The sequence below is a fragment of the Polyodon spathula genome, chromosome 4, assembly GCF_017654505.1.
Source record: "Polyodon spathula isolate WHYD16114869_AA chromosome 4, ASM1765450v1, whole genome shotgun sequence".
NCBI lineage: Eukaryota > Metazoa > Chordata > Actinopteri > Acipenseriformes > Polyodontidae > Polyodon > Polyodon spathula.
Genome location: NC_054537.1, coordinates 13,174,213 through 13,201,898, shown reverse-complemented (window position 1 = coordinate 13,201,898; position 27,686 = coordinate 13,174,213). Strand labels below are relative to the sequence as shown.

At 35.8% G+C, this 27,686-nt stretch overlaps 1 protein-coding gene across 2 annotated transcripts in view; it reads left to right on the top strand.

Moving 5' to 3' along the window:
- The window catches only part of LOC121314194 (methionine synthase reductase-like), a 28,431-nt gene extending 1,338 nt beyond the window's left edge, over positions 1–27,093 (top strand). For both annotated transcript variants that reach the window (XM_041247206.1, XM_041247207.1), the window contains exons 2-15: positions 2,719–2,875; positions 3,347–3,500; positions 4,089–4,206; positions 4,364–4,757; positions 5,279–5,395; positions 5,562–5,715; positions 6,465–6,553; positions 6,962–7,142; positions 10,231–10,273; positions 10,847–11,042; positions 13,387–13,505; positions 23,244–23,336; positions 25,276–25,458; positions 26,489–27,093. In XM_041247206.1, coding sequence (XP_041103140.1) covers positions 2,732–2,875; positions 3,347–3,500; positions 4,089–4,206; positions 4,364–4,757; positions 5,279–5,395; positions 5,562–5,715; positions 6,465–6,553; positions 6,962–7,142; positions 10,231–10,273; positions 10,847–11,042; positions 13,387–13,505; positions 23,244–23,336; positions 25,276–25,458; positions 26,489–26,633 — 2,130 coding nt within the window. In that variant the 5' untranslated portion in view covers positions 2,719–2,731 and the 3' untranslated portion in view covers positions 26,634–27,093. The remainder of the gene's footprint in view (positions 1–2,718; positions 2,876–3,346; positions 3,501–4,088; positions 4,207–4,363; positions 4,758–5,278; positions 5,396–5,561; positions 5,716–6,464; positions 6,554–6,961; positions 7,143–10,230; positions 10,274–10,846; positions 11,043–13,386; positions 13,506–23,243; positions 23,337–25,275; positions 25,459–26,488) is intronic.
- Positions 27,094–27,686: the final 593 nt, after the last annotated feature.

The following is a 27,686-nucleotide window of genomic DNA, read 5'->3' as shown; positions in this document are numbered from 1 at the left end:
TGACATTAGAAATGTGTGTAGCAAAGGAGAAGCCATACTAATGGGGGATTTCAACTTCCCTCAAATAAAATGGGAAAACCCGGTGGGTAGCGCGAAGGATGAAATAGAAATGGTGGAAATGACAAATGACTGCTTCCTAACACAATTTGTGAAGGCACCCACTAGAGGGGAGGCATGCCTTGATTTAGTCTTTTCAAATAACGAAGATAGAATAACTAAAACAGAGGTCAGAGAACCACTGGCAAACTCAGACCACAACATGGTCTCATTTGAAGTGTTTTTTAAATCCCCAAAAGTAATGACTAAAGCTAAGGTTTACAATTTTAGAAAAGCAAACTATGAAGGTATGAAACAGAGACTAACAGAAGTAGATTGGAGTAAAATAGAGAAAACACCCACAGAAGAAGGATGGTTGTTCTTCAAAAATGTAGTACTAGAGGCGCAAAACAATTATATCCCTAAAGTAGACAAATCTAAATGTAAAACTAAATTGCCAAAATGGTTTAATAGATCAATTAAAAAAAATATTCAGCGAAAAAAGGCACTTTACAGAGCATTAAAAAAGGACCAAAAAGAAAGTACGCAGAAAGAGTACACAGAACTGCAAACGCAAGTCAAAAAGGAAGTTAGAAAGGCCAAGAGAGAAATAGAAATGAACATTGCTAAGGGAGCTAAAACCAATTCCAAAATGTTTTTCCAATATTACAACAGCAAGAGAACATTCAAAGAGGAGATTAAATGTTTAAGAGATACAAATGGCAAAATCGTAGAGGAAGAAAAAAAATAGCAAATATGTTAAATGATTACTTTTCACAAGTTTTTACAAAGGAAGATACTGACAACATGCCCCACATGTCATCCAGTTCCTATCCAGTTTTAAATAACTTTAGCATAACTGAGGCAGAAGTGTTAAAGGGACTAGGAGCTCTTAAAATAAACAAATCCCCTGGGCCGGATGAGATCCTCCCAGTAGTACTCAAAGAAATGAAAGAAGTAATTTACAAACCGCTAACCAAGATCATGCAGCAGTCTCTTGACACAGGGGTGGTACCGACAGACTGGAAAATTGCAAACGTAATACCGATCCACAAAAAGGGAAACAAAACTGAACCAGGTAACTACAGACCAGTAAGCCTGACTTCTATTATATGCAAACTTATGGAAACTATAATAAGATCCAAAATGGAAAATTACCTATATGGTAACAGGGTACTGGGAGACAGTCAACATGGTTTTAGGAAAGGGAGATTGTGCCTAACTAACTTGCTTGATTTTTTTGAGGATGCAACATCGATAATGGATAATTGCAAAGCATATGACATGGTTTATTTAGATTTCCAGAAAGCTTTTGACAAAGTCCCGCACAAAAGATTAATTCTCAAACTGAACGCAGTTGGGATTCAAGGAAACACATGTACATGGATTAGGGAGTGGTTAACATGTAGAAAACAGAAAGTACTGATTAGAGGAAAAACCTCAGAATGGAGTGTGGTAACCAGCGGTGTACCACAGGGATCAGTATTAGGTCCTCTGCTATTCCTAATCTACATTAATGATTTAGATTCTGGTATAGTAAGCAAACTTGTTAAATTTGCAGACGACACAAAAGTAGGAGGAGTGGCAAACACTGTTGCAGCAGCAAAGGTCATTCAAAATGATCTAGACAAGATTCAGAACTGGGCAGACACATGGCAAATGACATTTAATAGAGAAAAGTGTAAGGTACTGCACGCAGGAAATAAAAATGTACATTATAAATATCATATGGGAGATACTGAAATTGGAGAAGGAATCTATGAAAAAGACCTAGGAGTTTTTGTTGACTCAGAAATGTCTTCATCTAGACAATGTGGGGAAGCTATAAAAAAGGCTAACAAGATGCTCAGATACATTGTGAAAAGTGTTGAATTTAAATCAAGGGAAGTAATGTTAAAACTGTACAATGCACTAGTAAGACCTCATCTTGAATATTGTGTTCAGTTCTGGTCACCTCGCTATAAAAAAGATATTGCTGCTCTAGAAAGAGTGCAAAGAAGAGCGACCAGAATTATTCTGGGCTTAAAAGGCATGTCATATGCAGACAGGCTAAAAGAATTGAATCTGTTCAGTCTTGAACAAAGAAGACTACGTGGCGACCTAATTCAAGCATTCAAAATTCTAAAAGGTATTGACAGTGTCGACCCAAGGGACTTTTTCAGCCTGAAAAAAGAAACAAGGACCAGGGGTCACAAATGGAGTTTAGAAAAAGGGGCATTCAGAACAGAAAATAGGAGACACTTTTTTACACAGAGAATTGTGAGGGTCTGGAATCAACTCCCCAGTAATGTTGTTGAAGCTGACACCCTGGGATCCTTCAAGAAGCTGCTTGATGAGATTTTGGGATCAATAAGCTACTAACAACCAAACGAGCAAGATGGGCCGAATGGCCTCCTCTCGTTTGTAAACTTTCTTATGTTCTTATGTTCTTATAAAACTAGAAATAAGCATAGCAAGTATTACATTAAGTTTGGTTGTTTATTTCTTATTTTACACCATAACATTTCGTTTTAGTTTTACCTTTTTAAAAAGTGGAGTTTAGATTTGTCCTGCACCCTATTTAAAATGCTATATTTAGTTTTTGTTGCTGAGTCATCATTTAGTGAGTAATGCAGGTTTTTTCTGTAGTTTGTATTTAAAGTAGATGTATGTTTTATCAGTACTTTGTGTTTGCTTGTATAGGAGTTTCCCTGTCATGCCATGTGAGGTGAAAGACCGCTTCTTGCTGCTGTATGGTTCACAGCGCGGACAGGCTCAAGCAATTGCTGAAGAAATTTGCGAAAAAGCAAATGAACATAAATTTGTAGCTGATATTTGTTGTATGAGCCAACAAGAAAAGGTAATCATGTACATTTCCACCCTTTTCTAATTCAAGACCTTCAAGACCAATTCTTCAGACCTGCACACCAGTAACTCCACATCATTATGTGCATGGACAGAAATCTGCTCTAGAGAATGGAGGGGTCTGTTCAATTGATCTAAACTATGGTGCTTCTAAATACAAGGGCACAAAGATCTCTAATTGTAATGAAACAGTGTCTGTATGTAGGTCTGACAGTGTTCTGCACATATTCAACATGTCATCACTGCCCTTTTATATACAATTCAATGCTACTTGAATACTTATATTCTTGAACACAAATAGTTGTTGCAGCCCTTTCTAAGATTGCTTTTTTGATTGGTCAGATTAATTCGCACTATTGTAAAGTTTAACTGGATAAACGTGTTAGATCCTAAAGTTTAAACATTTAGGAAATGAAACAGAAACTCACGCCCCTATTTTATGACGTTGACTCCTTTGTTTCTACAGTACAACTTGGAAAAAGAAATCTCACCTGTTGTTATCGTTGTCTCTACCACTGGGGATGGTGAACCACCAGACACAGCCATTGAGTTTGTAAAGAGCATAAGGGCCAAGACGCTCCCTCCTGATCACTTTGCACATCTGCGCTATGCTCTTTTAGGTAAGATGTATGCCCCCTGGTGACCAGCTTGTGAGTTTTGTTATTGTTAAATGAGTGCTAACCCAATGATTTGAACACTGCTGTTTGCGTCATAAGCGCAATTGTGATTAAGTTCACAATAGAAGCAGGAGGTGAAATCTCTGGCAATTCTAGTGGAAGCTGCCGTAAGTAGGTCTGGACATCACTACACCCGCCACCCTTTACATTTTTAATATATCTGGAAAAACACTTATCCAACTGGAGTGCAACTTGATATTAACATTATTGAGCACATGGCATTGGGGGTATCAGAGTGTGAAGATAAGTGGAGGTGTCGCTCTGTGCACCACACATTTGTAATTAGGTTCCATGTATGTAGTTAAACATACAATAGTGCACAAGGCTTTTTTTTTTTTTTTTATCAGCAAACTAGTATAACGAGATACAGAATGTCTTATTAGGTACAGTAAATTAATTAAGGTGAATCAATTTGCTTTACTTACATGTTCAGCAATTAGTTTGGTTACTAGCTACTAGAAAATCTTGGTAATTATCATATGATAGGTAGGGTTTTATTTGTTTTAACTTTTTAACTTCTATCCTCTTAAGGGTTGGGAGATTCAAATTATACAAATTTCTGCAACGGTGGAAAAACCATTGACAGACGTCTTCAAGAACTGGGAGCTCAGCGATTCTATGCAACAGGACATGCAGATGATGGTGTGGGGTAAGAGAAGAACATATTATTCATATACATGTTGTGGCCATTAAATAGTAAGTAGGGTAGCTTAGCAAGACGTTGTGTCCAATGTTAACAGCTGGACACTACTGGAAGCAGACACCATTGTCCAGGGGGCTTTTTTCTCTTTCCTCTGTCCAATTAGCTTGGAGTTGGTAGTTGAGCCCTGGATTGATGGGCTGTGGAGTGCAACAAAGAAAGCCTTAACATCAAGCATTTCTACTGCTCGGAACGAAATGGAGGCAAGCGACCATGCAGATGTGGTTCCAAACGGAGAGCGTGAAACCTTCACTGACAAAGAGACTGTGGATAACTCGGCTACACACTTGAATTTACATATACTGAAGTTAAACGATTCAGGAGGCCTGGGTTCCAAGTTTCCAGAGCCAGTTTCAGACAAAACCAAACCAGTGACTGAAACAACCTCATCAGAGCCCTCTCTGTCCAGATCTATCCCACCACTGGCAGAGTCTGCTCTTAATGTTCCTGCAGTGCCACTAGAGTACTTGGATGTGGAGTTTCTCAATGTATCAGGACAGGTACTGTACTGTATTGTATTGCTATATTTTTAAAATATAAAAAGGTATTGCAGTTTTGTATATTGTTTGCCATACACTCATATAGTAAGTGAATGTAACATCAAAGCCTCTTTGATGTTTTACTCAGGAAACCATAATGTAAGGAAGAAGGGAGATTGTAATCTTTTTGAAAGTTTCAGCCCTAGAATGTTATCTATGAGAAAACACAGGTTCCCCTTTAGATTGCCATGTGGTGCACTTCAAAGCTCTCTCCTTACCATCTGACTTTCCTGCTCCAACAAGCAATATTAAACCCAAAATTGTCTAACTAACTGAAACCCAAATACTAACTCAATCTAAAACCCAGTTAATTTTGTAAACTACAGTTTCTCGTAAAGTGTATGTTTCTCTAACAGCTACAACCACTTCAATAAGAGCCAACAAAAAGACTGTTGTTGCCTGTGTGGGTAACCCCAAAGAGTACAGTAATATAGTAAAAGTAATTTGGTACCTCTTCCTCTGATGTGTGTTTACTTTTGTAGGAAGCTTTTCCTTCGAGTACCCAGGAAACTGTATACCAGGTCCCAGTTACTGGAGCTCTGCAAGTCACACAAAAGGATGCCGTGAAAACAGCCCTACTACTTCAGCTGGACCTTTCTGTATGTATTTTTTTTATTATTATTATTTCATTGTTAAATATTTAGAGTTTAGAATTGTGTTGTACTGTTTGCATTGCAAGATTTCCACTGTTTCTTTTTTTATGAAATGCTAGCAGAAATAAGGTGCCTGAAGATTATTTTATTAAGAACAATATTTGTTTTGCAGGAAACTCCAATCTCATACCAGCCTGGAGATTCCTTTAATATTTTCTGCCCAAACAACAGTAATGAGGTGGAACAACTCATTCTGAGACTGGAACTTGCAGAAAAGAAGGACCACTGTGTTAAGCTAAAACTTAAACCAGACACCAAAAAGAAGGGTATGCTATAGGAAAGAATAAGTACAAATACAGTTAAAGTCTGCCTGTTGTAAGAATCATTACTTATTAGGGAGCACCTAATTTTTCTATTCACATAATTTGAATCTTACCATCAACACCTTTGCTTCCCTGCTGACAGTAGCATTGTTTGAGTTAATTGCTGATTGTAACGAGATGCATTGAGTCTGATGTTTGTTTTTTTCCAGTACAGAGATGCTTGTACAGGTTTTAATAAGAATGTGATTTACATGTGATAATAAGAATCTACTCACCCTCTTACATCCCATTTAATAATACAAAAGTCCTTGTGGGGTACTAACTAGATGCATTTTGTAATGGTGTTTAGTAGAGAACATATTGCTATGAACCTTGCTGAGCTCGAACTTAAGGATATAATGAAAAACAGAAACCAAACAAGCAGCGAGTCTATTTAATAATGTAAATAGTGGCAGATCTTAATAACCTGATTTTTCATGAATTGTATGTTTATTATGTATGTATTCATGTTAATAAGTAGTTTAACATATCACCCCTGGAGGAAAACACCAGCTGGAGTTTCAGTTCACCACGGTTCAGATCACTGACCTAGACCCCAGTGTTTGATACATATTCATTTTATACAGGGATTCAGAAAATTATCTAAATGCCAGCACAGCATGCTGTGTTATCTTTACTTATAGATTTACCTCCCCTAATATCCATCCAGACATAATATAAATAAATATTAACTTACAGATTTCTCCAAACAGTGGTGCGGCTGCCAACATACATTCCTGAGAACAGCACTCTACTTTACCTTCTGACCTGGTGTTTGGAAATAAGAGCTGTTCCAAAGAAGGTGCCCAAATTGAATCATTCTTGTGTTGCAAAAATATTTAAATAGGAACGATAAAGAATTACATGTATTTTTTATTTTGCCAGACAGTACATTTTTGACAGTATATTAAGAATTAGATAACATTTTTAACAGGTTTCAAAAGAATCAAATCCTTATCTAAAGCAAGTCCTTATCTTACACTGATCATAGCGAACACATGAATACTTGTGCATTTCCTTTTCTTATATAGGTCTCAGATCTGCAGTTTTGAAAGACTGAGTAAACTTCTTTTAAACATGTTAAATGCTACACTTGGTATAACTTGCTTCTTTCAAAGATACACATTTGAGACCTAAGTAGATAATGGACGTGCAAAACAGGGAAGGTTTTGTTAGCTGTAATTACTTTTTCTTAAATTCTCACATCTAGGCATTTCTTCGAGCATTGGTAGAGTACACCACAGATTCCGGTGAAAAACGAAGGCTTCAGGAGCTGTGCAGCAAACAGGGGTCTGCAGATTATAATCGTTTTGTTAGAGACCCCAGCCTGTGTGTGTTGGATCTACTTCGTGTCTTCTTATCCTGTTCCCCACCACTTCGTCTACTCATAGGTTTGTGTCACCTCTTTGTTTTATATTCCTAGTTCTAATTACACTTCTGTCTGATTCTTGAATTATTGAAGGGATTTTAAATGATGATCGATTCACTGGATAAATGTACTCTTGTCTTATGTGGAAATGACTGCTATAAGGCTATGACGAGGGGGGAAATGTTTTTCTTCGTAAGTATGGGACACAACTTTTAAAGGACGTTTCTACTTTTGGTAGTAATTTGCATACTTGCCAACATTTGGAAAAAGTTCTGCGGGACGCTCGTCCCTGGGGTTGGGGGGGTCGGGTCATATGCATCATACACATGGCATGGAAGGAGTCATATACAAAAAACACTCATCATCATACAATAGACGTATCCGCCCCAACTCAATACGACATGACCATCATGACAGTAAACAGACATAATGAAGCGTTCTTCACTTTTGTATAAGTTAGTGATCAGCAGATGTGTCAGATGCTTCTATGCAGACAGTTTGATCAAATAAACTGCCTATCCTTCCATTAAAAGTTAACTCTTCTATTTATGTAACTACCCTTTGTCACAATAGCAACGCCATGGGAACACACACACACACACACAGCTAATTTATGATTGCTATTACAAGTGGGGTGGACACTTATTCAACCAAGCTACTTCAGTTTTTATTGTTAATTAATTTTCAACCATTTCTAGAATGGGGTAGGATGTGTAGATAAATGAAAAAAAAAAAACTATTTTAATGCATTTCAATTACACGCTATAAGGCAACAAAGGTGAACATCTTGAAAGGGGGTGTAGGCTTTCTATAGGTACTGTGTGTATATATATATATATATATATATATATATATATATATATATATATATATATACACACACACACACACACACACACACACACACACACACACACACACACACACACACACACACACATATATACACATACAGTGCCTATAGAAAGTCTACACAGGCTGCAGTATAGTTAGTACTCATGTCTTTACTGTGTAGTTTAAAATAGAGAACCAACAGAAGCAACAAAGTTGTTTAGGCTATATTAAACGTTTCCAAATCGAGTCTCAAAATGTTTAATTGTGCAAAGTTCCACTTTTCTACAGTAATTTTACAGTGAGCTCGTGTTTTTTCAATTTGACAAACAATATTTGTGTTTTTATGTTAGAAAACCAGTCATGCTTTGCTAATGTATTATCAAAATGGAACCATGACGTAAAGTTAAAAGCCTAAGAATATTGTTTCAAATCAATTCTACTTCAGTGTACGCAGTGCTCACACATGTCGTGTTTTACTCGCGCAAACAGTGAACTGCCACCTACAGTTCAATGCAAAGCTGCTTCCTGCTTCATTGGGTCATGGACATTAATTATGATTATTGTTGATAATTTTTCAAGGCGATAAATTTAACACTGCCAAAAAAAATATCGTGATTATCAATATTTCAGTTAATGTTCCAACCCTAGAATGTATTGGTGTCCATTTTAGAGAGTTTATTGACAAATCATGATTTGAAAATGTGTTTGTAAAATAAGCATGCCTCTTAAGAAGTGAAGTCTGATTACTCACCTTGTAAATACATTCAGAAAGTAAGCCACCCCTATCTCTGTCTCAGCTGAGTGCTTATGGAAGCTAGCTTGGTTGTTTGTTTTTATAGTTAGTCTTCATCCTATTTGAGTTTATTTTCAGTCCAATAAACATGTAATTTTTTTAAGTAAACTTGTAGCGTTGTAATTAACTGTTCATTTTCGAATGTTAGGTATATTTTACTACAGGGAAACATTGCTTCAGCAATGTAGAATTGAAGCACACCGTTTTTAACACCATTAGGGTTTGCAGGGAGGGTTTAATGCTGTACAAACACATTCCAGGAGAGGGCAGTAGACACAAGCAATCAACTGTAATGCACGGTAAAGCTGTTTATTTTAGGAATGCTTTCTGGAAAATTCTCCATAATGTATAAATACTATTTAACACACTCATAAATATTAAATTAAAAAAAAAAGAAGACATTACCCTGATATTTGTTCCAACCCTGAACAACGAACAGAAGGTCATTATTTAAACCTCTATTCATTTGATCAGTAAAGGTAATGAAAAAAGTAATTATTTCAGAACAGCATATTACAGTTATATTTTGGTATCACTTTAAAGCAATCTAGAGCATTTTTTTTGCAATAATATTTTTATTTTATTTTCTCCAGTTATTTTGGTAATGCCATTTTAAATGTATCTTGATATCGTTTTGATATTTGACATGTTACTATGGTGCTCTACTAAGCCAAGCCAATTTGACAGACTTCCATGCTCTCTCTTTGTATGTGTTTCCGTACTTATGCAAGAAGACAATAAAGCAATATAAAGGGTATTGTTGAAAATCAAGTCGTCATGGTAACCAGTTGATTATTGCAATTAAAGTGGTTAATTTAATGCTGATATTTGATAGGTTGGTGGCAAAGAACAAATGGCTTTAATTTGGGGTTATTCACAGTATAAGGCGCTTCTGTGAATTCATTAATCAAAAAAGGAAATACTTCATTTAATACAGCTGTGTGAGGTTTTTAGACGTTTAGACTTTACCAAGTTTAAGATGCTCAGCATTTTCAGGCAGTTCAGTTTATATTACAGAAACAATTTAATATGGATTATTATAAGCAGGTGGAACCATGTCTTCAACACAATGATGAAAAATGAATATAGCTGTTCTATAAAGTAGCCTGCTTAGTGTGGTAACGGCAGGCATCCATAAGAATGTGTTGCTAACTGTGGCCAAAAGTTTTGCATCACCTAGAGTTTTAGGATTGAGACATTAAAAAAAAAAAAAAAAAACATATGAACATAATTTTGATCTTTTATTTAACATCGCTTAATCAAAGAAAGTATAAAATTATATCGCAAAAGTCAACCGGAAGCCGTAATAGAATACCATGTCAGATGCAACACCTCTGGTCATAGCTGTATGCTTTATTTTAGTTTTATTTATAGTGACTGCAAGTTAGATTCTCATTCATATTACTGAACTATTAAATAATATTTTTAAAGTCTAAAAAAACAGTAATTCATAAATATATTTTTCACTTACAATTTTTTTTAGAACATTTGCCGAAATTGCAACCCCGATCCTATTCAGCAGCCAGGTAATGGTAATCTTTATTATATTCCGCATCTATTGTTTTTTTTTTATTGTATTTATTGTATTTTATTGTATTTATTGTATTTTAAAATTACATTGGAATCAGTCTTGGTAGTCACCATTTCAGGAAAAAAGTGAATGTTATTTAATAACATTTGGCATTCTGTTGCACTTCTTGCTTGTTAAAATATTTGCTTAATTTTAAATGACAGTTGTTAAATGGGAAATAGCCAGCCCTTCGCTATATACAGTATTTGAAGACCATTCTATTGCCGCACCTGTTCCGGAATTCCAAGATTTTATACAGTAACTAATCTCTCTTAATGGGGTAAATTGGGAACACATATTTAGCAAGAAACACCTAAACATTATATTGTTTTATTTAGTAGTTTTAAATATTTGACATGCTTTTTAAATTGGTAGGGATGGGGTTAATTTCCCCTACCTGCCTGGGTTTATTATGTTCAGGTGGCAGGGGTTAATTAAGTTAATCATTTAATCAACTAAAATAAAGACAGGAAAATAATGGAGAGAATAAATTAAACAATATTTTTTAATATTGTTTTTTTCTTTGCAGTTCAAGTAGCTTTCATCCTGGAAAACTGCATTTTGTGTTTAATGTTGTGGAGTTTCCCTCATGTTCCGAGCGACCTATTCCGAGAAGGGGTGTATGCACAGGCTGGCTGTCACAGCTGGTATCGCCAATTCTCCAGATCTCTGAGACACCAGGAAAGCTTTCTGAGATGGGACAAGACCATTCCCTGTTTCCAAAGGTGAGCCTTTCTTGCCCAAGCACAGTTTAATTTAACAGTACAATTAGACATTCCTTTTCTGCGTTTGCTGGAGATGGAATCCCCTGAGAAGGGGATATAGTGGAGGCGGTCAGAGCTATGCAAGTCACACGTCACACACATATATCTCGAGAACCACTTACACAATTGTCATGAAACTTGGTATTAAAATTATTTTGCATAAGTTATTGAGAATATCAGAGTCTGATATGGATGAGCATGTGCTTGTCTGTTAAATACATTTTGCATAAATGTGGAGGACCACTTAATCAGGTTTCATGAAACATGATATTTCCATTATTTAGCTAAAGTTATTGAGATTATCAAATCCTGGGGATATGGAGGGGTGTCTGTCTGACCATACTTCTGTCCATCTCTGTGTGACACTCACATTTTCACATATATGTGTACTGTTTATACAATTGTCATGGAAATTGGTATTAACATTACTTGGATTAAGTTATTGAGAATACCAGCTTCTGGGGACAATTACAATTTTGCATGTATGCATAGAATCGCTAATCAACTTTTTATTCGGCTGATAGCTCTACATTTTGAACTTACAGCTGTGAGAGGGATGGATGTTACTGACATACTAATTTTACAGGGGATCAAAAAATACTATGCATTATAATATAGTAGATTGCACGGACAGGCAAATTAAAATAATGAAGTTAATAGGCATTACAGAAATACAGTAGTCTTTACAGTTGCACATGATTGTGAGACATTGTAGCATTAATACAAAGATGTTAAACATTATAGTTCTCCCTTGATGGATTTTTCCTCATAGTTTTGCAACATTGAATGAGTTGATCTTTCTTACGAGGTCTGTGCAAGCCTAGATTGATACTTATCTGGAAGAAGGTACAACACATACTGTTGTTGAAGCTGACACCCTGGAATTCTTCAAGAAGCTGCTTGATGAGATTCAGTAAGCTACTAACAACCAAACAAGCAAGATGAATGGCCTCTTTGCGTTTGCAAACTTTCTTATGTTCTTATGTTCATTTTGAGCAGTATAGCATTTTAATAAGGTATGATTAATGATTAATTCTGATGAATCGTAAGGAAGTAAATCATAAGTAACTCATTCAGAAATGTATGTAGGATTCTGCACACTAAGCTCCTGAGAACCTTTTTCCAACTATTCAGAATGATGAGTGTTTAAAAGAACAGAACATCATACGTTACACATGTGCTAGCATTATTGCACTATTCTGTAAATGCAATTACCACTGTTAACAAATTAGCAGGAGCAGCTTGTCTGCTAAATTCAAAATGAAAGTCTGCTGTACAATAAAATGTCAAAAATAAAACAAAATTAACCAAGTCCAATGGTGTAGTGGATTTGTAAACAAAAAACTCCCCTAGCAAAATGTGAAGCCTATTGATTTTCAGTGTAAGGTCTGGCATTTAGCAGAGATAAGTGAATAATGCTACTGTATACAACAATATTTCTGTAGAATGGCAAATTAAACACTAAAAATATATTTGTTGGTAAAATGCATTCTGGTCATAAAAACTCAATTTATATTTACCTTTTAAAACGTTGGCCATTATCCTTATCTTTTGATATGAGGTCATATCTGCAAACAATTGTGGGGGGGAGAGGGGGGGGGGGGACTTGATTAAGCCAACTGATTACAATACTGAGAACAGTTAATTGTATCTGATATTCTCCAAACATCTGTTTAACATTGTATTAACACTTATGAAAATGCTAACAGTACCCTTTCACTTGTGACACATGGCTGCCATAATGTGGTCATGTGACTGTTTGGTTAATTTGTGTTGAAGATCAAACTCTTTGAGATATGGCTTCATATTCAACACATACAGTAATAGTTTTATATGAGCCTCCAGGTAAAGTTCTATCCTGAGTATTGAATGCTGCAGCACAATTTAAAAAAAGTGATAAGTTAAATTGACATTCTTATTAGACGTAATTCAATGAGCAAAGCTGCAGTTTCCAGACTTGAAGCAGTTTCAATTTTTAACAAGGAATTTTCATTTTAAAACATGATTTCTGGTACTGCACTCTGTTAGGAAAACTCTGTTTGCTGACATTGCTTTCAGACAGTCTTGCTGAGCTAAAAATGACCTAGGAAGTGCAGTTGTAACACATTACCAGAAACTTTCCTGAGACCTTTCTTTTACCTATTCTAGTACCAGATGTTTTAAAATTAACATACATGTTTGCAAAATTCTTTCCTTCAAAACTCCCCAGTTGTGTCATGTAAAGTGACTGGACGTGCATGACAGGTAAGATTTAGGAAAGTACTTTGTTAGTTACAACCATTTTAAATGACGATTTTGTTTGCAGGTGTCTATTTGTACTCGTCCAAATTCAACTTTCCGCCTGCCTTCCGATCTGTCAGTGCCGTTTATCATGGTCGGACCAGGCACGGGGGTCGCACCCTTCATTGGCTTCCTCCAGCACAGGTATAGTTTTGTGTTGTCTTTTTATTTTTTAATTCTTTCAATATGGTAAAAGACAGCAAAATAGTACTCCAATTAAAATTTACATTATTTAAATCATGTTTTTAAAATATGTTTAAATTCATAAAATAATGTTATACAATAAAAGTTGTAGAGTTGACCAACTTTGTTCATATTCAGCGCTACAGAATGAATGTTATTTTTTACCAGATCTCACACAGGATCTGTCTTGGATTCATTTAAATCCAAAATAGAATAGACCAGGTGAATTCTCCAAATTCAACTTTTTCATTTCATTTTTAACATACGTTGTTTTCATATACTGTATGAGCTCATTATACTGAAAATAAAATCTTCCTAGAATTTTGACAAATGTTTTGACTATGTGCCGTCAGTAGTATGGCCATGCCCTCTTTTACGGCACATTTTTGTTGGTCCCTTTATTGACTTAACGGTGAGGTTTCACTGTAAAACCAAAAAAAAAAAATTAGTAATTAAATGGGAAACTTTTGTGTTTATAATTTTAATTTCGGTTTTTAGTAAGATGAGTATTCTTTGGGGTTCGAGTGGAAGTATCACTGTCATGTGCTGTGCAAACCAAGCTCCATTCTACTTGTTTTGCCAATGTACTGAAAGCTACTGTACCCTTTGTGCAGTGTATAATGCAGACACAGATTGGCAGTCACTCACCTGCTTGCTTATAATTGGATCCTGTGGCAGCTCTACTGTTGCCTGACTTCATTGATATACAGTACCAGTCTTTATGTCAGGGAAGGTTTTTTCTTATATGTCCAGCACATTCGAAATAGAAATTGGTTGATTCTGAAAGCCGCCTTTTATATCAGCAAGACCTAAAAGGACAATTACAGATCAAACAAGGAGAAGAGCGGTATTGATCCAAAGCAGTGTATGACATGCCCAGGAAGCTGTCAATACATCATAAATATGAATCAAAGGATTGTAAATACAGATGAAGCAGAAATGTATTGTTGACTCGATTTCTAGCTTTCTTTGCCCTGTAACCTCCAACCTATCAGACCTATGCTTTCTTTTTACATACTTTTTATACGAAAGTGTCAGCATTTGCTATAAATAAACTATTATTTGTTGTCATTAAGTTTTCTAGGTATTGGTTAAAACATTATCAGTTAGCTATTATGAAGGAAGTTTGTTAATGAAGTTAAAATACTGATGACTAATTGGTCCTAGTGGACATATGTATATGTTTGTTTAAATGTTAATACTTTTATTTAAGGGTTATCCTGATAATCCTTACTTGGTAAACTTTGGAGGCCATCAGTTAGGTTATTGTAAGTCACAGTGATTCGCAGGCTGTATAGCTGATTTATTGTCTAGTTATCATTTCTAAAGAATTAATGGGAAGCAGATTTTTTTTTCCATTCCTTTCAGACAAAACTCCTCCGACAAAAAATATATAAACTGTTGCATTTCTTGTCATTCAGTGTTATGTGTGCTGTCACAGTCCTTTAGGACCTGCTTGGAGTTACGATGCACATTTCAACGAGTTCGACCATAGCTAAAAACAACTATCTGCATAATGAGTGTTTTCTATTTGTATTTTCATTTTTTTATCCCGACGGACATAGCTACAGTTTGTATTGTTGGGAATGTTTAATACAGTGTAGCCCTTTGCAAAACAGTAGATAAGAGACTGATAAATTGGTAATGGCACAAGTTCATGCTGTTTACGATTGTGTATGACTGACTTTAAAAAAGGTCAGAACACAGCAAACCCAGTGCAGGAACACCACACTGATACCTCCCAGCTCCACTAAAGAACAAAACTAAAACATACACAGATCAATCTTCAATACTCAAGTCTGAAATGAAATTGCACTGCTGCTTTCCTTGTATTTAACTGTATTCCACAGTTAAAATCCAATTGTTTTAGTAAGCCTACTGTGTTACCTAGTCCCCTGTGAAGCAAGGAGTAGTTAAAAGAAGATGCTGTGTCTTCTATGATCTCTAAAAGTCTTTACCAGTGAGATTTTACCTTTAACATCTAACAGCATGACTGCTTCAGATTCCTTTTTCAGATAATGAATAATGTTCCCCATTTTGTAAATGCAGCTTGACAGGCTGAATGCTAAATTGGACAAGAACCACTTTCACATTAACAGCATGGTCCCTTTTGGTTCCTTCCTCTAATAATGGAAAATGGTTACTATTATTTGTAAGTGCTGTGTGCTGGCTGCAGGGTCTACTTGACATTCTGTGCTATGCAACAACATGTTATTAGTTAACCCCTGCTGACAAGATGTACTCATCTTCACATGGCCCAGCATGCCACACCAGTAGATCAGTAGAGCTCCAGACAGCACGTTAGACTTGATTAGATGTGATTCTTTTTAATGTGTCTTGGGTAATTATAGCTCTGGGTTTCTTGCTCGTCCACCTTCCCATTCCACAAAGTTAGAGGAGTTCTTAATTACAGTGATTTAATTACAGTGGCTCAATAAAAGACAACTTTGGAATGGCCAGTGAAAATAGTCCAAAATTTTAAATATTTTAGGAAAAGTAAACTACATGGTACTGATAGCCGATACAATCATAACATGTCATTCCAAACAGAACAGCAATCTACCTCTCCAGACATAACTAATGAACACAATTATAGAGTTCTTGAGGAGAATGAATAGGCATGTCTGTTGACTCGGTCAACAGTGTTGTCTTATTGTCATGTGTTGACAAAGTTAAAAACATGGCAGTTTATCAAAGTCCAAAAGGAGTTGACACAGTTACCCCTAACCAATACTTAGTGCAGTACAATAACCAGTACCACAGGACAGAGTTGGAAATGAAGTGAAGATAGAAGTAGGACAGAGGGCAGAAGGTACTTCTTTAAACAGAGAGTTGTAAGGGTATGGAACGATTTACCTGTTGATTCTGAATCGTTGGGATCCTTTAAGACCCCACTTGACAAAGTTTTGAGGTCAGTCAGCTACTAGAAACAGACCAACACTGATGGGCCTAATGACCTCTCGTTTGTAACCGTTCTGTTCTGATATGGCTTCAGTCTAAGCTGTTTCTGAATATATTACTAAACACTTTCTGTCAGGACCCTCTTTGGATATAATGGATACTTCTGCCCTGTAGTTTGTATTAATTAAAACACCACTCCGCACCACTAATGTGATAGAATTGAATTCAGGTGTTAATATTGATATCCTTGCCCTTGGGACAGAGTAGAAACCACTCGGCTCATTTCAGCTGAGTTTCAGATATCCATATTTGAATTGGGCTCCAAGAGGATAATGATTTTGCTTTCAGCAGCTCCACTTGTCAAATTTTAATTAGTTTCTCGTAATTTTAAACAAAATACAATCAAACTAGATTGTGCCTAAATTAGGAGCCACGCTCAAGATTAATGTGCTCAACCTGAAAAGAAAAAACCTGTTCCATCTGATATTTCAGGTCTACCGATTGAAATGTATCAGTATAGTGTGGCCTATTTAATTGATATAAAACAGTGGCTGATCTAAATACTGCCATCATTTAAATATTAAGTAAGGACAATACCATTTAAATTTCTTTTTAAAAACACAAATATGTTTATGGGACTCTTGACTTAAGGAACTTTAAGAGATGTTGCATTTGGGGGCTCCCAAGTGGCGCATCCAGTAAAGGCACTGTGTGGAGTGCAGGATGCACCCTATAGCCTGAAGATCATAGGTTCAAATCCAGGCAATGTCATTGCCAACCATAACCAGGAGTTCCTAGGGGACAGCACACAATTGCTGAAGCTCCACCCAGATAGGGAGGGCTTATGTCAGCAGGGCAATCCACAGTTCACTGCACACCACACACCTGCATGTCTGCAGTGGAGTCATTTGGATTTGTGTTGTTCTCTAGCACTGTAGGTCTGGTGGCTTCGCTGTGGATCCACAGTGCAAAAAAAATGACAGATTGGCAGGAACATGTTTCAGATGCATGATTCAGCCTCCATTTCCTGAATTGCCAGGGGGTTGCAGCAGTGAACTGGTATAAAAATAATAATTGGGCATTCCAAATTGGCAAGAAAGTCAGGGTAAAAAAACAAAACAAATATTGGCATCAACTAAATTAAAAAAAAAAAAAAAAAAGTTTTTCTGAAGGTTATATTTTTTTAATTATTGATGGCAGTATTTGGATATCTCTTGGTTTAGAGTAATTAAGTAGACCCCACTGTATTTTTTTTAAATCATTAAAATGTTGTGAATTCTTTACCTTGTTTTTAATAAACAAGCAAACATTTCTAATGGAAGCAGAAGCACGCATCAAGCTTGGGGGCATAGACATGCATGAAGAAAAGCATACAATCTGATCAATGAGTGAGAGAAGACAAAAACACAGGGACTGGAGTCCACAGTTGTTCTAATATGTACTCATAAATGTATTATTTGAAGTAGCCATGAAAAATCATCATGTTTTTTTTGTTCATACCCCTTGTATAACAATTTACTCAATATGATTTAATTAGGTCATTTCTTTTGTTTATGGATTAAATGCTTGCAGTTGGTGTGGTGGGGCCTTGAATTCAAAGGTTGGAAAAGATGCTATTGAGACTTGACATTTAGCTATTGAAAATATTGACACCCAGCAGTCAGAGTAACCATGACTTGTCAGTTGATCAGCTTCTTTATTGACTATGTTTCTTGTTGAGTGGGGGTCTCTCCACTGTTTTTGATCTTAAAATACACATGAGACATTTTAAAATATATTAACATTTCAAGCTGAGAAAACAGCAGGTTTACTTTTTTTGTTGTTTTTGTGTGCTTAAAAGGCACTTCACTTATCTTAGGCAGCTGTCTGCTGGCAGCAGGTGTACTGTGCTGATAGAGCATGCACTGCCATTGCAATTCATTTTCCATATTCTGGGGCTGCAGCCAACCCATTTCCACTGTCAGATAAAGAACCAGCATAGTCACTCAGTAGTTTACTTGCAATATTGTCAAACTTGAGATCTGATTCAGCTGCTTCATGAACTTTTCCTGTTTTTAAGATCCTTTAAGCTCGCCTGTCCATCTGGGAAATAAAATACGAGTTGATATAGGAACAGGTATACAATATTAACAAAAGGCGGAGTCTGAAGTCACAGAATTGTTCTGTAAGTACGTTGGTTGTAGGCTGTCTGTCATTGTATAAGAGATGTCATGTCATACGCAGTTTAGGTTCTACTTGCTCAAACTTAACAAATACCCACTTGATAAGCTTTTGAAGTTACCAGGATGAGAGTTGGGTATATCACACTTATGAACTTGAGTTAACTTATGTTTTTTTTTAATCAAAACTTTAAGAACTGGTTATCCAATTAAGGTGTAATTTGGCATGAAGATTCCTTTGTCCACACTCAGATACCTACTTGGTGACCTTACTGTTATGTGTGAAAATATACAAAACAGTAGGTTTCATGTGCCACTGTAAATATAAGAAATAATAAAAAATGTGATGCATTTTTTTTTATCCGTGGGACGTAGTAATCTTAGCACTATAGGTCCTTTCCCCAGTGATCCTTTCTTTAAACAAAACATATCTGAACAGAATATCCAATAACATAGTAATCACTTACTTGATGTTTGTGTATACTTTTCTGTAGGTTTTGTTATTAGGAAACTTAACCCTTTGTGGTCCATTTATTCAGCGCCTGTCAGGCACGTCAGGTCCAATTTATTTTCACACGCGCTGTTTAATATTTTTTTTTCCCCGAGTAAATCCGGTTTAAAGGGCATTGCAATGCTAAGCGACATCAGTACTGTATCTCCAGCCAAGCCCCACCCCGTGTTCGTGTATTTTTCACATAGCTCTTTATAGACGTGCATACTGATAAATCCTCTCCTGATCACTTGTTTTATCACCAAACTCCTCAATAATGCGATCCAAGTCATTATTTTATTACTATAACATCTCAAAAAGCTCCTCAAACGTCTGTGGTATTCTTTGAGCACTGGATGTGGAAGCAACTACCTCCTTTGTTTATGTCTGCTTATTTCTGTGTGGTGCAGCTGCTGGGGCTATTGCTCACATGCCCCCTTTTTTTTTCAGTTTCATTCAGCTCCTATTGGTCTCACTCGGTCACTGAATGGTTTTCTCGTATTTTTCCGGAGAAAAAACGACTATAGACCTGTGTTTTACGTCTTTTCGATGATGTCGGACAGGGTCTGATATTGGACTGGAAAAGGAAAATTGTAACGTCGGACCTGGTCCGACATTGGACCGTAAAGGGTTACGAGTGGAATCTGAAAATCAGGAACCCATCACCATTTCTGGTGTTTATTATTTGACAACAGAACTATAAATTCCAGCAGAAGCAGACTTGATCTACAGCAGTGTTATTCAATTGGCGGCCCGCAGGCCTAGTGCGGCCCATGAGAGCCTGCTGTTTGGCCTGTCTTTACAAAACGCATTGGGGAGATGGCAGTCTGTGAAATCTGAATCGGCTCTGTCTCGATGAACATGGGGTCATCTGGTCACCACATCAATACATGTAAGCAGATTGTGATGATCACAGATTAAAAGCACTTTTATAAGGCATTACTATTGAGACCAGACTGGGATATAAGGGGTATACTGTGATAACAATAGTGAAACCAGTTACATGGTTTTGCTGTGAAACAACTAAAGTCCTTTTAATAAGTAACTAGTCTTTATTAACGTTAATACAGTTACGAATAGTGATTGTAATAAAGTGGGTCCAGAATAAAATAAAATCTCATTATAAGTTTAATACAGATTAGTCGCTTATTAAAATGTTGCACACTCGTTTGCCTGCAGTTTCTACATTCTGTAGAAAGAAAAAGGAGAAGAAAAAGTCAAGTACAAACAGAAAAACAGCAACCCTAAATATAATAATAAATACTGTTGCATTTCGCAGGAAGCAGAAAACTGAGAGACACTGGTTTCTTTTTCAAATCCTTTCTCTATTTATTTCTCTGGACCACAGCTCTGTTAGCAACGCAGGATTAACAAACAGGAGCCCAGCAACCATGGAAACCAGCGCAACAACAACCCATAAAAACGGCGGCGCAGCACCTTCTTATAGGCTTTGCTCACCCCCCGTATGTAGATAAGGGGAGAGAAACACACACCTCCCATTAGTCCTCACCCACACTTCGGGCCAATGGGAACACACATACAGAACACAAGTACACGAGTGGTTAACAGAGAGGACCAATCACAGGGGAGACACAGACCACGAGCAGCACAACTGACACAGACTAAGGTACACAAAAACCAGCGGCAGGAAATATAGAGTGGTAAGGGAACACAATTACAGCGGGAATACAGCACAAAAACACAAACACACGGATCGCTACAATACATTTGTAAGACTTGGCCAGGCATTATTGCAAATGAGGATTTGTTCTCAAGAGTTTTACTTGATTAAATAAAGGGAATGATGAGTGATTAGTATTTCAGGTGTCTTTAATAATTAAGCACATAAAACACAATAAAAAAGTACAATTGCAAATAGTGTAGTTGCTATTTGTTTACAGTGGGAAACAACATCAGAGCTGATTGTGATATCATAATTTACGCTCCTGATTGGGCGGGTTTTCAGGAAGAAGTGGGCGGGTTTTTGTAAAAGAAGGTGGCAGCCCTGATTGAAAGATCGCCGCTATCTACTGGGGCTGATTTTTAAAAATTTGTAATCTGGATCAGTGCTGGATTACCTATCCAGATTAAAAATAATTACAATTAAGAAATGTGTTTTTTTTTTTTTTTTTTTTTTTTTTAAAGTAATCTCGATCACAAAATATAGGATTCCAAAGTCCTGATCACTGTTTCCCAGATTACGTTTTAAAAAACTAACCCCTGGGCATTTATGTCTGCTAACAAATGTTTTTTTTTTTTGTTTTGTTTTGTTTTGTTTTTTTCTGGCAACACGCCATAATACAGGATCACTGCACTTTATCTGGTAATAAGCCTTCTCCTTCCTTGTTTACAACTCACTCTATGCAAGCAGCCCTCAAATCAATAACCTTTAGTTTATGTAGACACTCTGTGTGCACATTCATTCCTATTCGTATCACTATATTCCATAACCCAACGGTGAATGCTATTTTACAGTTTACTATTATTTAATTTCTACTTATTATTTAGTTTAGTTACCAAGAGAACCATGATTACGCTTTCTTTTAAAGAGTGATTCAGTGTCAGACTTACAGACAAAACAACAAACAGCTAGAGAAAATAAGACAAAAAAACTGTTCAAGCATAGTAATTTAGCTGAAAAAATAAGCCTGTCAAAGATCTTTTATTTGGGCTTAAAAAAACAACTGTTTGGCACCAGTAAGAAATGCACCTACAGCACTGTCAAAGATGGCACATTAAATATGCACGAAGTTTATTTTCCCTCTGTTTTGTCATGCCATGTATTTAAATTAGAAATGTTTCATTTACATTTAAACACTTCGGAGTTAAAACATGTTGATACGTATTTAGACACAATGCTACAGTTTTAAACCAGGCGCTTAAGATGCTAAATAAAGTGATTCATAATTGACATACTTTCATTAGTTAGCTTGAATGCTTGCTTCACAGTAATTTGCAGTGTGTCAACGTCAGGCTATAAGAATTGGAAATTAGATGTCAGATCATTTCTTAAGAATTTAACTTGTAATTTTATTTGTATAGTCTAAATAAAATTACATTTAAAAGCATGCTGTTTTAATAGCATTAGTGGGCTTTGCATAAATATGCATAAGATGTTGTTTGAATATTTTCAGGAAAATATCAGGAACAATATGTTTGCTTTGTATTTTTATTATTAAATGATGATCAGACATTGTATCATTGTAAGTAGTTATTTCTTTCTGACATGTATTAGTTGATTGGTGCAAGTGTTGCAATGTTCTGTTATGTAAAATGTGATTGGATAGCCCGATTTTCATAACTGTTTAAACAATCCCCCCCCACCGGTACGACATCATGAGCGCCTTGTGGCCCCCCGAAGGTTTGGACATTGGCTTATCTACCCGCCAGAGAATGTAATTTGATAGCCCATAATTTAAAAGACTCAAAGTTCCTATTTCAGAGGGTCTTTTTGTAATGAATTAGTAATCTACTGCTGTGGATTTAAATATTAGACCTGCTTTTTCTCACCTTGTAATGTTCTTTTTATTGAATTTTTTGTGGCGAATATCTACGTTGTTGACACTGTGACGGGACTATTGAAAGAAATCTAAAGACCTGAACATTCGATCAATCTGGTGTCTATAGATGAAGACGTTTGGTGAAAGATACAGAATGGATTCCAGAGCTGAAAAGATAAAACATTCACAGTATGGGAAAAGTCATTTGAATGATGATACCATACATTGTTGAATATTTTTAAACATGTTTGCATATTTACTTAGAAATTTGGACTCTTATAGCTAGAAGTTGTCATAAAATGCTTTTGTTCTTTTGCTCTCGCTCATACTTCAACAGAGACTGATATCTTAATTTCTAGTCAGTTCCCAGGGCAAGAGACAGCACACACCCTGTAGACAACTGGTTTATCCACACAAAATCCCCTCCCTTTTACATTTTTTCTGATTCCTAGTTCAATTACAGTGTTAGCTGCCACATAATTAAACAAGGCATCGGAAAATTCTAAGTGGTAAAGGGGTTAAAACAGTATAATAACTGCACTGACTGATGTATTGATCCTACCATTTTATATTGTGATTGATATATTTATATGAAAGTCTTGCTTTGTTGAATGTGTAAGTTTTTCCTCATGACTGTTTTGTTCTACAGGGAAAAGCAGAGACAAGAAAACCCTGATTTTCATTTCGCGGAGACGTGGCTCTTCTTTGGCTGCCGGCATGAAGACAAAGATTTTCTTTTTAGGTAAGTGCATTTCCCACGTGAACTGTGTCCTTTTTTACTGATTCTGTGTAGCTCACTCTTTGTTGCAAATCTACTGTGTTTGTCTTAACGACACTGCATACATTCCTATCGTATGACAGCAGAAATGTAATTTAATAACAATGTTAGCGAGTGGCTGCATATTTCCTTAGATTAAATTAAACTGTGTTGCATGATTTTTATCATTAGACTTTTATATCCATTATTTTAAGTTGTTTTCACTTGCATAAAAAAAAAATTCTCATGTAGTCACATACAAACACTAATAATTCTGACACTGACGTGTTGAAGCTGCAAGATATTTATACTTTGACATTTTACAGTAGTTTATTAAGAAAATAGTTTTGATGTTATTTGATTTTTGAGACGGGGAAAGTGAGGAGAATGTGCAACACTGAAGTGTATTGGTATTTAAATAAAATATTGCTTTAGAAGTCAACACTATATAATGGGCCCGAATTTTGAAAAGGGTTTCATTTTTGGTGGAAACGGCAAAATCTGCAGATTTTTTTCCACGGCTTAATCCATTAAAAAAATATCCCCCGTTTTATCTGCCGGCGGATCACATTTCATGCAGAATTTTTTGCAGTTCTAAATGAATACGTAATGAGCTTTTAAACAGATTTATCTGCCAAAGTAATACTTCCGGGTCAGTTGTGTTAGCAAATGCTACATAAACACAATAGAAAATTGTAGCAAGCCAGCAGAAAAATTTGTCAAAATGCAAACGCAAACACGAGGGCAAATTGCCAATCACTTGTTTAATTAGTACCACATAAAACAAACATAATTGGAACAGGAGGGTTTGAAAGGAGGAGTTATAACTGCAGTGTACAAAAATGAAACTGAATGAAAACTGTTTTTTTGGATGTACACAAAAGGTTTCAATTTATCATTTATTATTTTTTTCAGGATGGTTTGTTTGTTCTCTCTACACAGATGAAGACAGACTTTAGTCTATCACTTTGCTCATCAAAAATTTGTCCCAATGTGCGCAGCATCTCTGCACTGAATTGTGGGATTGTAGTGCAGGGGAAGATTTAACCTCTGATTTAAACTTTCTCAGAATACAACAGTGCTTGATAATTCTGTCGGATGCAAAACTTCATTACCATTGATGGGTACTCAGTTGTATATATGAGGACAAATGAGGGGATGGCAGCTTTTCTTGTTGTGTTATTAACACATTTTTAATAGGTTTTAATATTTTAATTAGTACTTGCCAAACTAGGACATGTTAAAGGCAATCTTTATACACTGCTATTTATTATAAAAAGTTTTTGGATGTTTATTGCTTCCAAGAAAAGTTGTAGTGGGTATGTACGGCAACACTGAAGGGTAATGGTATTTAAATAAAATGTTGCATTGGAGGTCAACACTATAAAAAAAGTTCTTTGTGTCTTAACTTCCTATAGGATGCTGTAAAGCCTTAATCAAAGCCAGCACGCTATTGAAAAAGTTGTAAAATCCATAAAGCATAGACATTGATAATACTTTAGACAGCTGCTCAGTTCTCCTGCTCATTTGTTAAAGCTTTTTCATAGATTTAGATTACAGATGGCATCCCTTTAAAGATCAAGTGTCACAAGAAAATGTTTTTCTAAAAATATTTATCCTTTTCAAGTCCTTATTTGAAATATCTCAACTCTCAAGTGCCACTGAGACTAATAGGTTATGCATAGTATTGAGTGGCTATTCAGCAACCTGATTTCCAAGAATAGCACAGTTCAGATGTCGTAAATGCTATTTTAGTGATGGCTTTACCGATAAAGGATGCAAAATTGTTGGTGTATTTTTGCATGTCCAGAAATATATTAATGATGTATTGAAACAATAGTGATATAGAGTAGGCTTGTGGCCAGTCTAGGTAGACTGTTTGCTCTTGTGGTTCTTTGCTGAATCCTTTTCTCTTGTGTTGCAGGGATGAATTGAGACATTTTCTGGAAAATGGCACCTTAACCCACCTGAAAGTCTGCTTCTCCAGAGATTCGCTGGGAAGTACAGAAGAAGCAAAGCCAAAATATGTTCAAGACAATCTAAGACTTTGTGCTCAAGATCTCACCAGAATATTGCTGAAAGAAAATGGTTGCATCTATGTTTGTGGGTAAGTATAACTTTAAGTTAAAAAAAAAAGAACAATGTCAGGCTGAAGTTCCTACTATACCAGTTTGTGAGGAAAATCATAACCAACTATAGAACTTCATGGTTATATATGTCTTCTTTCTCCAATTTAATACATTATGCAGTTAGAACCACTCTCTGAATGTAGACAGAGTGGAGCTAATAGATGGGTTTGTGGCTTGCCTGCAACTAAACAAAATCCAAAATCTTATAATGTCATGGGCATTACTTCCCACCAACAACTCCAAGATAAATGGATGCCCCAGCTGACACATTCTTTGTTATTAATCCAACTAAAACACAATTTTATTATTTAAAACCCATCCAGGGGAGACAGGTAACCTTCCTGTATCTTAGTCATGTTTTCTAATTTCTTTCTCTCTTCATGTCTTGAAGAAAAAAGAAAAAGATTTAAAGATTTTCTTTTTTCAAGTCCATAGGAATATTATATATAGATATATATATATATATATATATATAATATATATAGATATATATATATAAGTAGTATATAATATATATATATATATAATAGATATATATATTATATAGCCATCCAAATGTGTTATATTCCTCCAACATCATAGTTGAAATGTGTAGTATCATAGAATCATGATTCCTCCAACATGTGTTTTCATTGTATTACATGACATCTGGTACAACAGTAGGTAAAGAACAAAGTTGGGGAAAGTAGCTAGTTGGTTACTAACAGGAAAGAAGGCTCTGAAAGGGTGGGGACAATTTCACTCCCCCAGGTGAAATGACCAGGCAAGTGCAAGACTATTAGAAACCAAGGCCTGTAACCATTTTTTGTTTCTAGTGTAGTACCAGGTATGTTTTTTACATGTTTGGTAAAACCTAGATTTCCTTCAGAACTACACATTTGAGACTAGTAAATGAATATGCACGGTATTGAAAAAAAAAAGGAATTATTTTGTCATCATCATTATCACCACCATCACCATCTAAAACATTTTTTCTGTTGACTCATCCTTTTGTTTTCTCTGTTTTAGTGATGCAAAGAACATGGCGAAAGATGTAAACGAGGCCCTGATTGATATTGTGGGCAAAGAACTGCAAGTAGATAAATTGCAGGCTATGAACGTTGTAGCAGGTCTACGTGATAAGAAATGCTACCTACAAGATGTATGGGGCTGAAATTCAACAATGAAGAGAAGATAACTGAATCAAAACACAAAATAACATATATAGTTATATCTTCAGTAAACAGGCTTTGCCTAACAATCTATGAGATTTCATATAGAAATTCAGTCAAGCCTTCAACTTTAACAAATAATTTAATACTGGCAATTTGTTTTAAATAGTGTAGCTAGAGAAAGGCTTTTTGGTTTGTTATATAATAAAAATGTGTGGTGGTGTATGGATTTTAATGTGGGACACTTTTTATGAGTAACCGTGAAGAACAGTAATAGCTTTCCATTTGAATGGTCTTGGTTTTAAGATAGAGAAAATGTCCTCTGAAATTCTGTTTGTCCCTGTAAGACATTCAGTCCTACACAAGGACATTCTTCACACAGAATTATTTGGGTAATCATTGGTGCACATACACTGGGCATTTAAGAAGGCATTGGTAAATAAAACATGTGCTATAAATGTGGATCATGCTGTGGTGGCTGGGATTTTATTGTTTGTCTCTGTGCGTGTTTTTTCCCCTGTAAGTTTGACATTACCCTTTTAATGTCCTCAGTGCAATATTAAAAAGAGTCTTGTGATACAATCTAATGGTAAACCCCACTGGGATGGTGGCAGAAATATCTAATGCAAAGCAGTTTACTGTACTTCAGTAATGCGCTATAGAAATAACATAACTGGTAATTCATTTTATATGCTCTTTTTAATGAAATAAAATGGATGTGCCTGATATGTTGCTTTCTGGTGCCACGTCTCATAACAGATTGATTTTATAAACCTGTACCCTGCGGGGGTAAACTGTGGTACACTGTAATCAGTATGGGTAATCTATACTGGTTTCCAATTCTTAAATATAAAACAAATAAAAAAAGTTGTTATGTAAGTGGTTTGCAGAAGTATTTACCCCTACCAATAATGTTGCATTTTGTTGAATTACAAGTAATGTGTGCACAGTTTTTCAAACAAACTTTTTTTAGTCAAAGCTGTAGTTGTAAAACTGAACACTGTTATATGAGGAGAAGGTTAAATGTCAGCAAAACTTGCAAAGAAAATGTACAA